This window comes from Tinamus guttatus, unplaced genomic scaffold (genome assembly GCF_059628265.1).
Source record: "Tinamus guttatus ecotype Peru unplaced genomic scaffold, ASM5962826v1 Tinamus_guttatus_pri_ptg000530l, whole genome shotgun sequence".
NCBI classification, from domain to species: domain Eukaryota; kingdom Metazoa; phylum Chordata; class Aves; order Tinamiformes; family Tinamidae; genus Tinamus; species Tinamus guttatus.
Genome location: NW_028289064.1, coordinates 1,115,549 through 1,131,009, shown reverse-complemented (window position 1 = coordinate 1,131,009; position 15,461 = coordinate 1,115,549). Strand labels below are relative to the sequence as shown.

Here is a 15,461-nt window from a genome sequence, read left to right as displayed (position 1 = left end):
CTTCCATGGGCGCTCCGCAGGGATAACGATGGCCTTGCCAGCCTCGCGCTAGGACACGCGTTAGCAGATCTGCTGTTTGAGGGAGGAGGCAGCCAAGCACAGGAGCCAATGACCAAGTTAAGAGAAGGGTGTGGAGAACAGCCCTCAGCTCCTCACATGCAGGCGGGCACAGCTGCAAACATTTACACACACCCTGACCACCTCTGGGCTCCTGGCTCCACTAAAATAGAGGTATACTAATTCTCTGTGAGGTGCTTTGAAGGAAATGCTGCACAGGAATTATTTCCAGGAAGACACAGCCTCCCATGGTTTCTCGCTGCAGCACGGACACCCGGCACAGTGGAGCCCTTGGCCTCTTTCCTAGGGCAACACAAAGACGCAGAGAAAACCACAGGAGGAGTCTGTGCAAGCCCCCACTTGCTGGAGTAACCCTGTGCGTAGGGCTCTTGTGAAATACAATTAAGGAGGTCCTTGCAGAGGACAAGCTGGAGGAAAACACAGTGCTGTTCTCCAGTGAATGCTCCCCTTTTCATCAGGAATTTAACATGCGTTTAACTGGAGTTGGAATATAAGGATACAGCTCTGCAGTTAATGTGCGCTCAGTTTGGAAGAGCAGCAGTGACAGAAATTCCAGCCTTCCTCAGCATTCCCATTTCACACCTGGAAAACACTGTGGAGCTCAAGCAGGGCACGGATACCTGTCCTTGTCAAATCACAGTACTGAAAAAGCAGAACCAAATAGATAATTCCTATATTTCACCACAGGATTCAACTGATGCTTCTGAAATAAACTGAAAACCTATCCTAACCATAGTATTTATAGTTTCTCCTATTCATTTATACATATAACCATATTTATACATATTACCCTACTGGTGGTTCCTCTGCACTTGAAAATCTGCCAAAACAGTTTTTTTTTGTTTTTTTTTTGTTTGTTTGTTTGTTTGTTTTAACTGAAGAGCACCTCACAATTAATTTTTACAACATATTAGCAAAGACACAGTAAGCTTCTTGATAGACACCCTTAATTTCATAATTACAGCCAATTTAGTGAATATTAACTCAGGGTAGGGACACAAAACACCACGGTCTTCATTAACAAGACATATACAGGCTGACTGACCTCTGCAAGTGAAAACATAGCCAAGAGTTCTGGAAATGTAAAATTATTAGCTTAAAGATTTTTTTCAACCTCTCCATACATAAATAAATACAATTCCATAACTTTATATTATTATTCTGTATCTTTCAATTGCTTCCTGTTAAAGTTAATGTCTAAAGTTGCACTATCATTGTAAGGAAGGAAGGAACGTCTAACATGTACGATATTAGCAGGTTCATGCATGAAAAGGACTCTTTTTCTATTACTTTTCAATTTCATTGTAATCTGTTTCTGCCTTAAAGATTACTTGAAAAGTTATATGAAGTACCAGCTAAATACGATCATCATTAAAATGCCCAATATAATAAGGGCAAAGTGGAGTTTTAATTAGTAGTTTTGCTCCACTGAACACAACATGCATGAAATTTCATGGTTTAGGACAACAATAAAACAGATTTAAAGTGGTAACTTTTCTTAGTATCACCTTCTCCTCCTGTGGACTTAGGGTATGCTTATTTCATTTTTTTCCAGAATTGATTTGATATTTTCTTTCTCCCTTCTCTACAGGGCGATGCTTCCAAACCGGCAGAGCTAATGACAAGCTTCACCCCGCTGCTGGTGTTGTCAACAGCTGCAGGGAAGGCTTAATTGGAAGGCAGCCCCGCTCGCCCCAGGAGCCTGCTGGCAGGTGCAGGGGTTTGTGCCGTCAAAGACACTATATGTAAAGGTGGGAGAGAGCAAGGAAGAGGACTCTCCAGCCAAGCTTTTCTGGATCATATTGAATTTGTAGGACTATTTATCTGAGGGAGGGAGAAAGGAACTATGAAATTCAAGTATGTAAACCTTGGTATCTCTGAGATCAATGTTTGACTTCAAATTTCCTAAACTCCAGTGGGACAGGGTGTAAGCCCATGTTGTTTGACTACCAAAGAAACAATTGATAAGAGGCAATTTCTACAAAGTCCTCCCCCCCACATTTACATGCATACGAGCCACATATTCAAATTCCAAGATGAACAGCAAATAGGTACTCATTTGTGTTATATAATCAGAAGGCAATCCTGATTGAGCCCTAGCAGGTCTTTGATCCACCCGCCACGGGCCACCCCTCTCCCAGCTCCGAGCAGGGTGACCCGCAAGGGACTGACTCCTGTGTTGAGGATGGCCAATTTGCAACCGCAACCGACCGATCCTCCGGCGCACGGGATGGAGGGCACAGTTCACAGAGGTGGAGCTGTCTGGCCTTGCTTCCTAGATTGCTTTCCCATCCAACCGTCAGGTGAAAAGAAACGCTGTAATAGGCAGTAATGATAAACTCCTCAATTTCAGAGCTCCGCTTTCCATTCTAGCTTACAGCACAGAATTATGCAAAGCAAAGCAGTGAATTATTAAAATCTGCTCTTGAGTTCAGCGAGCGACAGCTCCCTTTCTGCAAAACAAGTGATAGAAAGAATTCTGAATTAAAAACCCCACACAGTGCATAATTAAATACAGAATAACTGATTTTTTTAGGGGGGAGAAGGGAGCATGAAGGGGAACAGAAATAGGGAGTAAGGATCTTAGTATAACACAACTTAAGTCTCCAAAAAGGATTAATAAAAATTGCATACCTATCGTGTCTTACCATGATGTTTATTCTCAGTGTCCTTAGTACCTTCTAACCTTTGAAAACAAAGCCTTTTAAAAAGCAGGCAATCAGTATGACCCACTGAATCAGAAGCAACTTGGGACTAAAACTGGAGTAGCCTCCATATCCTTTCTGAAAGACACAGTGCAGTCTCATGAGACACAGAATCCCCCATAGAACAGGGCATGCATTTTACAGAATTAGCTATTATGATTTATTCAATATGCTTCAGCTGAATTAAAATTCAATATCTTTTAATATTTTTCCTATAAAGAAAGAGACTGAGTAAAAAGTGAATTATGAAATGGAGCTAATTTAGAACAAACTAGATCATTACCTACTGTGAATTGGACTCAGGTACAGCAGACAGCTATAGTAAATATTGAAATATTGTTTTTGAAGACCAGTAGGTCAGCATTGATGCATGGGCAGTGACATAGGCGTTGATGGCATTCCCAGGCACAGAATTCCCACCCTGGACCATCGCATCACCCTGTTTGGTCCTCGGGAAGACCATGCGAGTGCCCTCCCGACCTTCCCTACACCACTTGGCTCAGCGCTTCTCCCAGCAGCCGCAGACCACCAGAAAAACAGCTCCATTAAAAGCAGATTTGGACTCTTTCTGAAATGTGCTATTGTCAAAAACCATTTCAGCAGTAGATTTATGACACAGTTCCCTTCAGCAGCTTGTTTAGACTTCTCCAGATCCTAGAAGGTAAACAGCAGTACACGCAAGCTAATTACCTCATCGTCAAATATCAAAAGAATATTTAACTCGGCACAAATTGGCTTTTCTTATAAGCTAAACTCTCCTTTGCTGCTGCTTTCCCTTTCCTGATAGGGCTAGGGAATTCCAATGGATAAGGAATCTGCTCTCACTTTCACAGGGAGCAGGATCAGGGTCCTGTTCAGTTAAACAGTTTATAGACCCATAAAGATACAATACTAGATACTTACTATCTGGGGCTCCCAATTTAGCAGGGAGGCTTCAATATAACACTAACTATTTTGTGGCAAAACCAAAGCAACAAAAGGTCATCCGGAATTTACTTCAAACAGCTACCTTCCTAGAGGGGAGATTTGTAGAACATCGATTACAATGCCATTTTACAGATATTAACATCTGGCTTTATTTACCAAAGCATTATGTCCTTGAGTGATTGCTAGGCTTGGGCTGAGACTACTCCATTGACAGACATAACCGCAAGTTAAATGCGCTGGTTTACATGGGGAGTACAGCATTTTCTCTGCAGACCAAGTTAGCTAAGCCTAAAAAATATCAAGTGTTTTGTTTTTGTTTTTGTTTTTTTTTCCTTTTAAAGTATGACAACAATTAAGTATGTAAACAGATCGCAACTACAGGTATAGATGCTTTACTGGCTGGACTAAAACAGGAAGAGCACTACCAGACGATCACAAATTTAGAAGTTCTTTAAATCATGAAGTCCACTTTTTCGTGCAATTTCTTAGTTCAGACTTCAAGCTTTCTAAAATGTTTTTAGGCATTTTTATTAGTGCTACATTATTTTCGAAAAACAAAATGTTTGGAAAAGCAATTATGTGCACTAATTAAGCTTACCAATCTGAAGAGGAACTGTTATGAAACTTCATCAAAAGCAGAAAATATTTAACTTATCTTCTTAAATAGCTTTAGCTTATAAAGCAAAGATTAGCGTTCCTAAAGCCAAAACACAATATTCAGTTTAGGATTTGAAACCAATGTCCTCAACTTGCACCAGTGCACACAGGTGCAAGGTTTGCTGAAGCATGGGGACAGCAGAGAAGATGCTCACGTTGGGTTTTGCTCTTGCCCCCTGCCTGGGGTTGTCTTTGCCCTATAGTACAGCAGCAGAAGCACAGGCCTTGCCAGAAAGAGCTAAGAAAACCAACAGATAATAAATAATAAGTCAAGCATTGGAACAGGCTGCCCAGGAAAGTGGTGGAGGCACCATCCCCAGCAGTGCTCAAGAAACATGTAGATGAGGAACCTGAGGACACGGTTTAGCAGGTACGGTCGTGAGGGGCGTACGCTTGGACTCCATCTCAAAGGTCTTTTCCAGCCGCACTGATTCTACAGCTCTGTGATCCCAAGTCAAGCAGGGCAGCACTCGCCCGCCCCTGGTCTCCAGCGGCCGCCTCAGGCGGGCTCCTTGCGGCCGCCTTCGCGCACGCAGCTCCGCAGGAAGGCGCGCGAGCAGGAACCCGCGGCACAGGCAAATCGCGCTTCAAAAACGCAAACAGCACTCGCTACAACAGGTTCCCCAGCAGACCAAATTAAATGAAGCCTTATTATTCCTTTTATTGGTTTATTAAAGAAGCTAAAGGCTCTGAAGCTTCCATTTTTTTTAAAAAAACTGTCTGTTAAGTTGCTACAGCAACAAAACTTTCAGGTTGGCTGGTCTCAAGAAACCCCCCACATAAAACTTTTATTCCACCCCCCCACACATTTCAGGAAATGCTGCTCCTTTGTTTTCAGAAAGGCTTACAAAATTTGAAACAAAGTAGTAGTTCTCATTACACACACAAAGGGCTGTATCTCCACAAGTTTCTCACAAGAAGGATATTGCTTCTGACATTTAATAGAAAAGGAGAAAAAAAAATGTGGCCTTTGCCTAAGGGAAGACAGAGTAACTCAAGAACTTTGAAAGCACATGCAAAAAAGATGGAGTAAGGTGAAACTACTTTTTCATTTAGTACGGGTGGCTAAATTTCTTCAAACAAACAAAAACATCTAAGTGGGTGCACACACAAACACATAGACGCTCCCCAAACACCTATCTCAAAAACATTTTATACCCACCTAACTTTTTTTTTTTTTTTTTTCCCCGCTATGAGTAACTCAACAAGAATACCAGCAACATTATAAACTGACATTCTGAGCCTCTGGTTCAGCAAAGACATGCCTACCCGGAACAAAACTCCTATAAACAGAGGCACTTAAAAAGCAAATTGCTAACCAAGCACCAGCTCACCCCTCCTGCAAGAGGTTCAAAATCCCGCTGTATCAGCACCGGTTAAGCGAGAGAGAATGTGGAAAGTATGTCCAAAAATGTGACATCACTTTTCCAAAATGCTGTTTATTTTTCTTACTACATGAGAGATTCGTTATTTTTACCATACTTATTGCCCCAAAAGGGAAGCTTCCTATAACAATTTACACCAGTTCTCTTTAAGAAGGGAGCTTTTTGAATGAGCCCTGCTGCATCGCTGACACCCTCCTGCTAAACTAACTCTAAACTTACCTCTGGGGCACCGAGTTAATTGGAGTCTTTTCATCCACAGCTCTTTGTATTTACTAGTATATTATTTTATGTTATTTATCCCTTCACTGCCTTGCTTCCTCACAAACTCCTGTTTTCCCTACGAGACGCTGCTCGCTGCTCTGGCCTTCAACGGGGCAGGTCGGCCCACAGCCAAAGCCCATGCCGGACGCGCAGCCCCTCGCTCTGAAACGCTCATCGTTCTGGGCTGTCCCACTCCATTTCAGACAGGCGTCACCTCAAACTCACGGCCAGGAACCCGATGCTCCTCCGTGCTGCACCACACGGGTGCTCTGGCTCATGCACAGGCCTGGGGAAGCCCTGGCCTCGCAGGACATGTGCTGGAGCAGTCAGGTCACAAATTAACTTGAAAGGTGCTTCTGCACCAGCCTCCAAACACACTCGTCTCACAGATTAACTTGAAAGGCTGCACCAGCCTCCAAACACACACATCTACTTGCCATGATGGTCAACACACAACATGCCCTCAGAAGGGTCCATGAGAAAACTCCTCTGCGCTTTTCTAGCAGCTCTACAGCCAAATGAAATTCCAAATGGGATCCAGTCCAAGAGTTTTCCAGTGTTAGCTGGAAAGGGGTAGCTTCTCTTTTTGTTCAGTACTAAATATATTGCTACATTTCTATTGCTTTACACTAAGAAGCTAAACCAGAAAGGAAGCTTTCTTCATGTATCTGCTACCTGATTCAAAAAGAATTAAAAAATAAAAATAAATCAGGAAATACAGCAAAAAATATATGAAGCCATCACAGAATAGTTAATATTGGAAAGGACCTCTAGGGATCATCTCGTCCAACCCCCTGCTCCAGCAGGGACACCCAGAGCACGGGGCACAGGGCGGCATCCAGGTGGGTTTGGAAGATCTCCAGAGAAGAAGAATCCAGAGAAGAAGAATCCACAGCCTCTCTGGGCAGCCTGTTCCAGGGCTCTGTCACCCTCACAGGAAAGAAGTTCTTCCTCACATGGAGATGGAACCTCCTGTGTTTCAGCTTACACTTGTTACCCCTCGTCCTGTCACTGGCCAAGACAGAGAACAGTTTGGCCTCATCCTATTTATTCTCCCCTCAGGTACTTGTACGTATTGATCAAATCTCCTCTCAGTCTTCTCTTCTCCAGGCTAAACAGGTCCAGCTCACTTAGTCTTGCCTCATAAGATTAAGGGACTAGAGCACCTATCATCTTAATGGCCCTAAAAAAGTTCATTTCTGATTTAACAGATATCTGGAACCAATTTGAGCAAATAACTAAGGTTATCAGTTGGAAAAAAAATCTGAAAATATGACACCAATGAAGTATTATTATAAGTACAACTAATTTGATGACCCTTAGAAACAAAAGCACACTAATGTTCATTGCTAGTTAAAATGCACTTTTCTGAACTTGGAATTTGATTCATTCCTCTCTTGCTAGTACTATTAATCTTTTTGACTGTACTTTACCTACATTTTCTAGCTCTCAAATATTTTTCTCAGTACCACTGAATTATGTAATTTCGCTCAAAGGCAGTTTATTTATTTTAATCTGTTTTCCAATACCAGACTTGCGAACATTATGCTAAAATAATCTCAAAGAAACAAGGAAGATATATAATTTATATTAAAAAGAAGAAAAAAAAAAGTACAGATGCCCTAAGGTATCTTGTAGAATTTTTTTTATTACTTTTTACTCTACTTTTTATTTTCTTACTGCTCACAAAATACTTCTGAGTGAGAACATCTGTTCCATACTCTTGATTTATGTCAGAAGAATTCCACTTTACATTCAATATACATAAGTAATGGTTCAGCATTGTTGCATGTTTTAGACATTCAATTTATATCTGGATGAAAAGGTTTGTTTTCCTTTGAAGAACCAGGAAATTATTCTAAAGCTACATAAACCATATTCTATATAACTAATATCATCAACATTTCCCCCCCATTTACTCCATCTTATTTTACCAGCTTAAATGTGCCTTGACCAAAAGATGTCATAGCCTAGTACAACTGAGAAAGTGTTACTTCCAGCGGTAGTTTTACAACAGAACTGAAACATCTGCAACCATTACAACCAAAGTCAAAATGTTAAGAAAATCAAAAATAATAAAAAATAAAAAAGCAGGCTATGAAAATCGGATGGTTTTCCACTGGCTTAAAGCCACCACCAAGACAAGAAAGGCTGGCAACTCACTAAACCCAAATTGCCCACAGTACGTACTCACACAACATGCTCTGAGCATCTGCACTGACTCTCCCACATTTTTTTCTTGGAGCTGCAGGAACTGACCATAGAGGCACGTTTATTCAATGTGAAATCACTCTCAAACCATTCTTCCACAAACACACACTCCATTTCTATCATCTTGAGTAATATTTAAATATTTAGAAGCCACAAAATAACTAACTAAAATTAAGGAAGCATCTCATCTAGCTTAAGATAGGCACTGCTCACATAAGCACTATGAGCTGCTACTATGTATATCCTTTATTTAAAAGGCATTTAAAGTTGAAGGACTTACTACATGCTCTCCACTTTTTATGCTCATCTTAATAAGCGTACTCTCCACTACTGAACCCAGTCCTCCTTCCTTATTGTGCTTGATTAATCTGAAGAGCATTTGCCCTGTTTGCTCAGATAACAGGTTTATACCCACCCTGGCATGGGGATGTACCCGCCTCCTGAATGAGAGCTTGTCCTCAGACAGGATCCTTCAGCACAACCCTGTCCTTATGCCAGGGATTTCTGCAGGGGCCACCACACTCATCCAGAGGGCTCTTCCCTACCTTCATCCCGTAACAGCTAATGCAACTCAGGAAAATCAACTGCATTTGTATATGAGGACAACTACAGAAACAAGTGCAAATTATTAGACTGAAAATACAGCTAAAAATTGAGAGCCAGAACAGATTAAGAGGGAAGTTTTTCTAATGAGTGGAGGGGGCTACACCACCATACCAAAGACATAACCTTGCATTTTCAGTATTAACTCCCAAGCTTGGAAAAATCACACAGCAGCTTTCTAATATCAAAGCACTATGACCCATTTTTGTATTTTTCTTGCCTAAACTAGATGCTCTCTACTGTCATTCACACTTCCACTGAGCTGCAGCAGAACCAAGTGAACAACGAGCTGGGTTTCACGGCCGCTGTTCAGAAACGAGCGGCAGCAAACAGGGCACTGGCTGGTGGAAGAAAACCACGGGCAGCAGCAGCAACACTGAACTCTCCTCGTTGACTCCAGGTAAAGCTGTTAATGCTGAACAGTAATTGCTAAACTGTGAGGAGAGAGACCCACGCTGTCCGCTAGAAGGGAGCTGCCAGAGCAGGGAGCAGCAGGGGCGAAAGGGGTTTTCCTGGGGGAGAGGGTTTCTTAGTGTTCTGGAAAAAGCCTATGATTCATCTCCTTAACTTCGAAACAGGCTCAAGATTTATATAGATAAAAAGACTCAAGTCTGACTTAAAAATATAATATTTTTTCTCAGTTTAGTCATGACAACTTGTGCTTTCATTAATCTCTAAAGATGTTACATCGTAGCACAAATGTTGCAGAGGAACAAGCTGACTCTGTGCTTAAAACATACAGGCCAATCTCAAGCATGGTAAACATGAGAAACCAATATAAAATCCAGATAAAAACCAGTGGATTTCCACCTGTGTACTCTCCAATACACATTAGGACCTAAAATCTCTACCCTAGTGACTCGCTCACAAGCAAATGTGCAACCATCGGCCCTGCAGAACATGAAGGTGTTGCTGTCAGTCTGAAGGACAGCCCTCTTCCAGGAGCTGGTTTTTAAGCAAATAATCTGGGAAGTCCCAGTGAGCTGGCACTGGGGAAAAAAAAAAAAAAAAAAAGAGAGAGAGAAAAGCAAAGAAAGGCTGCACGTGTTACCTGGAACCACAGCCTTCCCCTCAGCTCCTCTCTGCTGCTGAGGCTCAAAGCAACCCAAGATACAGAGCTGGAAACTCTGAGTGGTCTAATCTTTGCACAAATTAAGTGAGAATATGGGCATTTGACACTTGCTACATTTGCTTGTATGACCAACTTTTTTTTTTTTTTTTTTTTGAATTCTAGTCTCTTATCAGCGACTACCTTTGAATGCTATCAAAGAACAGATTGCAATTACTTTTCACAACTGCTAACATATTGTGGTTTTAAAATTAACAATTCGAGCATTGTTCTGTATGATACCACAATATCCCTCAAACATTTAATTTCCCACAATGTTCTGGTGGGGGGTGGAGGGGAAGAAAAGGAGTTTCAAATGAGCTCTCAATCTTCTGGATGGTAGAAAGAAAATTGTTACTTATTTTTACCAGAAAATATGGGGTTTCCGCAGGGTCTAAGAAGATTACTACAAGTCTGAGATATTTATAACAGACCGAACAATCATAAAGGTCCCTGTAAGTCCATGAATACATGAACCCCTTATTCGAATGTATTTTATCTACTTACATCAAAGACACTATAGCAAAGAAAAAAAAAAATATACCAATCCATCACCTATGCTGGCTTATGCATATGTGTGAGGAAAACCATAAAATAAAGTAGTGCCTCTGACTACAGCCAGATTAAACCAAAACTGCACAATGGGGAGTTCATTATTTTTGCAAGGTTACTCAATGCATTCTAACCACACATCAATTCTTTGACAATTTACCACAGTTCTTTATTAATTTATACTGAAACATTTGATAAACATGTTTCTTCTCAACTGCTTGACAATTCCCTTCCGAGACACCCCATAATTTTTTCCAGTTAACGTTAAGAAAACCAGGTGTGGCTGATCACTCCTCAGAAGTCACTCTTATTTTTTCCTCTGGCACTTTTCTATTGTCAAACTACCTGTTGGGAAACCAAGAGCAGAGCTACATAAATGCTTTTGACACAGGCAGGCTTTGAAAAATGCACCTAGCAGTTCTCAGGCCAGTTGCCACCTGAACAAACTGTTCTTGTTGAATACTCACTGCAGAAATTATGCCAGGGCTGCACCAGGCCACTTGCACAGACCTGGGCTTACTAGTAAGTAAACACATCGTACAAACAACATTTCTATAAATGTGATCAATTTTTGCTGGATCCAGTTGCCCTGGACATGTTGAATTTTTCAGATATCTCCCATAATTGAAAATAGGATAATTATCTGGGATAGGAAGCAGATTGCTCGCTTTTATTCCCACAGACACAGTTTGGGAGAAAAAAAAACAAATTGGTCACATTTCAGATATGAGCTTCTCTGAAAAAAACTCAAAGAGCAGAAGGATTTCCCATACACAGTGCAGAGATCAACACTGAAGCAGTCTGTCACATTAGTAAATTACTCTTATTAATGCAATTGCCCTTCATTTATGAATCCTAATCAAAGGCAACTGGGCTAGAGTAACTGGGCTTGCTATCCATATGTTTTTTAATACAGGGAGAAGAACCTTACTATTATCTCATTTTCCATGGGTATTTTTTTTCCATCCTCACCTTTCTACCCTTTCAACCTAAATGATATCACATCAGAAAAATTCATATTGAGGTCAAATTCTCAAGCGACTTGCCCGTGATGCTCTGCAAGCGCAATCCCACACCTCGCTGCCATCATTGCGTAGCTGCACGAGAGGCGCTCGCCATGCAGATCATTTACTGCTAATCATAAACTGAAAATCATGAGAAAGCAAGAGGTAATCTTAGAAGGGCTGACAGTTCACTTCTCATACACTTCAAGTAGCTCTGCTGAAGAAATTGCTGTCGGCGCATAAAGTAGACACGCTCATTTTTACAGGGTGAAAAACGTTCTTCCTGCACGAAGAAAAACCATCAGCTTAATTAAAATATTCCGAACCATCTTCCACCAGATATGTTTTTTTCCACAGTACTATAGCCGTGGTTAAGTAGATTTCAGTGTCAGCTTGATGTCAGCTGCCAGACCCTATAAGCATGTGTGCGCACAGGCCTTTACTCTTTCAGCACATGAATTACTTTGCTGCCTCTCCATCTCTTTTTGAAGTGAAGATTTGCTCAGTTGCTGCACTAGTGCAGGAAGAATCCATAAAACTGCTGTAAAAAGACAGTTACAGCTATGAAATTCTGCCATTAAAACCATAAACTTACCATGGCAATCTATAACGAGCACAGGAAACATCACTACACATTTACTTATGAAGCACTGAGGATCCATCCCCTGACTACCAACTCATCTCCAGGGGGAAATCTTTAGTGAATTTAAGTTATAAGTAAGGTTGAATGGTGACTGTACAAAACACCCAAATTAAATCCTATGGACTCTGCTACGGTGCTTTCAACCACAGCGTTTCCATATAATAGAAACAATCCCAGTAATTACAGCTACCTCAAGTCCATACCAGCGGCAGAGAGCACAACCGCCATATAAATAACAGTAAATAAAACCACCATGTCATTTAAAACCCATGAACGGGAGCTTTGGGGACTAGGGAAAAGTCAAAGTCAGGATGTAACCCTGCAAACAGTGTTTCTAGTAAATACCTCATGGTATTTCAGGAACGGTTACATTTGAGGGTTTTGTTGTTTCTTTCCACAGCAGGACCACCTTCTTCTTGAGCACGCCCGAAACATTTGCAAATGCATTGACATTTTTCTGGTAACCAATATATTACTCCTGTGTTCACCATTGCAATCCCTTCCATTCTCAACAACATCATTGCCATCATTGTCCTTATTTAACACACTGTAACAGTTGGGAACACGGGTTTGATGCAGCACTGCAGGGCTGCCCCTGACGGGTCGCGGTTGCGGAGCTCAAGACACAAATAAAGCTGGTTTGTCAGGGCTGTGACACTGAAGTGCAACATCAGAGTCCTGCAAATGATTCTCCTCTGAACTGTCCAATGAAGCACTTAGCACTGCCCCGGGCAGTTACAATTTACTGAAGCCCTTAACCTGAAAACGGCACCCAGCATACGCACGCATCCGTGCACATGGCGCACACGCAAGTCTCACACTTGCACGCAGATTGACACCACTTACTTTAACTCCTGGGCATAAATCAATAAAAGCAGACATGGCCATGTCCTAGTAAATCATTTTACTCTTTCTCCAGCCAGTACCGTAAGCATGTTACAAAAGCAATAATAAATACATATTTAGAATGATGTTTTTCTTCTCCAAATCCCCATTCTTTAAGAATAGAGAGGCAGTGGGAATTCTAGTTACCTTTCTTTTTACAGAAAACTAGGGCTCTCTCAGAGAAAAATAAGTGTGAATTGTTTCTTGCCAGTCATTTCTAGTCAATCAATATTGGTCACAATATTCTTTCAGCTACTAAGGGAAGTTTCTAAAAGTCAGTATTTACCAAACCAAATCTTGCACGTTAAAGGTTAAAAGAATGGCAGAGACACTTGAGAAAAATGTAAAAAGAAAAAAAAAAGAGAGAGAGAGAGAAAGAAAAGAAAGAAAATTAAAGAAAAGAAATAAAAAGTTAATATGCCACTGTTTGAATGAATAAGGTAGAGAAAAAGGGAAGAGGCGCTGGTTAAAACTTCGCGAAACAACTTCCATACCGTCCCAATAAACAGGTTGACTAAAAAAGAAGTTTTCAGCAACAACTACGAAGCGGGAGCACGCGCCGCGGCCGGGCTGCGCTGCCAGGGGCGCCGGGCGGGCGCGCAGCCCGCGGGCCTCTCGGCGCGGGGCTCGGGGCCGATCCGCGCTGCCCGCGGCCGCTCCCGCTCCGCCCGCGCGGATCCTGCGCGGCCGGGCGCGCCCCGCTCCGCTCCGGGGCCGCGGCCGCAGCCCCGTCCCGCTCCGCCCCGGCCCGTCCCAGGGCCTGCCGCGGCCGCGAAGCCTGCGGCTGGATTAGCAGCGCCGCGCGGCAGCCCCCGCCGCGCCGCGCCGGGCCGGGCCGGGCCGGGCCGCGGGCAGAGCCGCTCCGCTCCGCGGCACCGGAGCCCCCGGCGAACAAAGGGCCGCGGCCGCCCGGGCCCCGCGCCCGCGGGCTCCGCGCTCGCCGCCCCTGCGGCTCCCCGCGGCGGCGCCGGCCACGCGCGCCCCCAGGGGCCGTCCGCGCGCGCCCCGGCCCCGCTCGCCCGCGCGCCCGTGGCGGCCGCCGCGCTCTGCTCCGCTTCGCTCCACTCCGCTCCGGGAAGCGCCATATTGATCCCTCCCGCGCCCCTCACCTTGGCGATCGCCTTCTTGTAGCGGGTCACCGCTTGCTGGATGAGGCTCAAAACTTTCATGTTGCCGTCCCCGCAGGGCACGACCACCCGCGTCCGCCCGAAGCACACGGTGACTTTCATCCTGCGCGCCCGGGGGGGGCTCCCGGCTCCCTCCGGCGCCGCTCAGCCTTCCTCCTCCTCCTCCTCCTCCTCCTCCTCTCCGCCCTCCGCCACGGCCGCCCCCGGCGGGGCGCGGCGCTCAGCGCGGCCGCGGGCCGCCCGCGCGGCGCGGGGAGCGCGGGCAGGGAGCGCGTTCGCTGCTCGCTCCGCGGGGCTCGCGCCGCCTGCGGCCACCTGCTCGGCGCCTGCCCCGGCGCGCAGCGGCGGCGGGCGGGGCGGCGCCGCGGCCTCCGCGCTCCGCAGGCGCGGGCCGCTGCAGCGGGGCGGGGGCAGCCCCGGGCCGGCGCCGCGGGGAGCCCGGGGGGCGGGCGGCGCGGGACGGGACGGGACGGGACGGGGCGGGCGGCGGCGCTTGGGCGTCCGCGGGAAGGGGGGAGGGTGGAGGGAAAAGTTGGTGGCCGAGTGGCTTGGTGGCCGCAAGGGAAAGTGGGGGATGAGGGGGTTGGTGCCCGGGAGAGTTGGTGGCCTGGGAGAATCAGTGGCCCAGGGGACTTGCTGACTGGGGAAAGTTGGTGGCCAGGGGTTTGGGTGCCCTGAGGGACGTTGGTGCCCAGGAGAGTTGGGGGCCAAGGGGTTTGGTGCCCGGGGATGCTGGGGACCCGGGACCATCGGTGGCCCTGGGGACTTGGTGGCTGTGGGTGCTGGTGACCCTGGAATGTTGGGGGCTATAGGGAGTTGGAGGACCAGGGGGTGGGTGTCGAGGAGTTTGGTGCCCAAGGGAGTTGAGGGACCTGGGGAAAGCTGATGCCCTTGAAGTTGGCTGAGGGGATTTGGTGGCTGGGGTTGCTGGTGACTTGGGAGCATTGGTGGCCAAGGCGACTTGGTGGCTAGGGCAAGTTGGTGGCCCCAAGGGAAATTGGGGGCCAAGAGGTTTGGTGCCTGCAGATGCTGGCGACCAGGGTGATTTGGTGAACCAAGGGAACTGGGGGCTATAGGAGGCTGGAGGACCAGGGGGAAGTTGAGAGGCAGAGGGGTTTGGTGCCCAAGGATGCTGGTGACTGGAGAGCATCAGTGGCTTGGGGAGGTTGATAGCCAGAGGTGCTCGTGGCTGGGTGATTTGGTGACCCTAGGAAGTTAGTGGTTAGAGGGGTTGGGGGCCCAGGAGGGTGGGGGCTGACGGGCTTGGTGCCTGAGGAAGGTTGGTGGCCCTGGAAAAAGTTGATGGCCTCTGGGG

The 15,461-nt window shown here is 45.3% G+C and overlaps 1 protein-coding gene across 1 annotated transcript in view; it reads right to left on the bottom strand.

Annotated features, from left to right (window-relative positions):
• Nucleotides 1-14,373, bottom strand: part of PARD3 (par-3 family cell polarity regulator) — a 435,290-nt gene extending 420,917 nt beyond the window's left edge. Inside the window, 1 exon segment of the mRNA XM_088534020.1 lies at nucleotides 14,129-14,373. Within this exon segment, the coding sequence (XP_088390146.1) occupies nucleotides 14,129-14,248 (120 nt within the window). The 5' untranslated portion in view covers nucleotides 14,249-14,373.
• Between the last annotated feature and the right edge of the window lie 1,088 nt (nucleotides 14,374-15,461).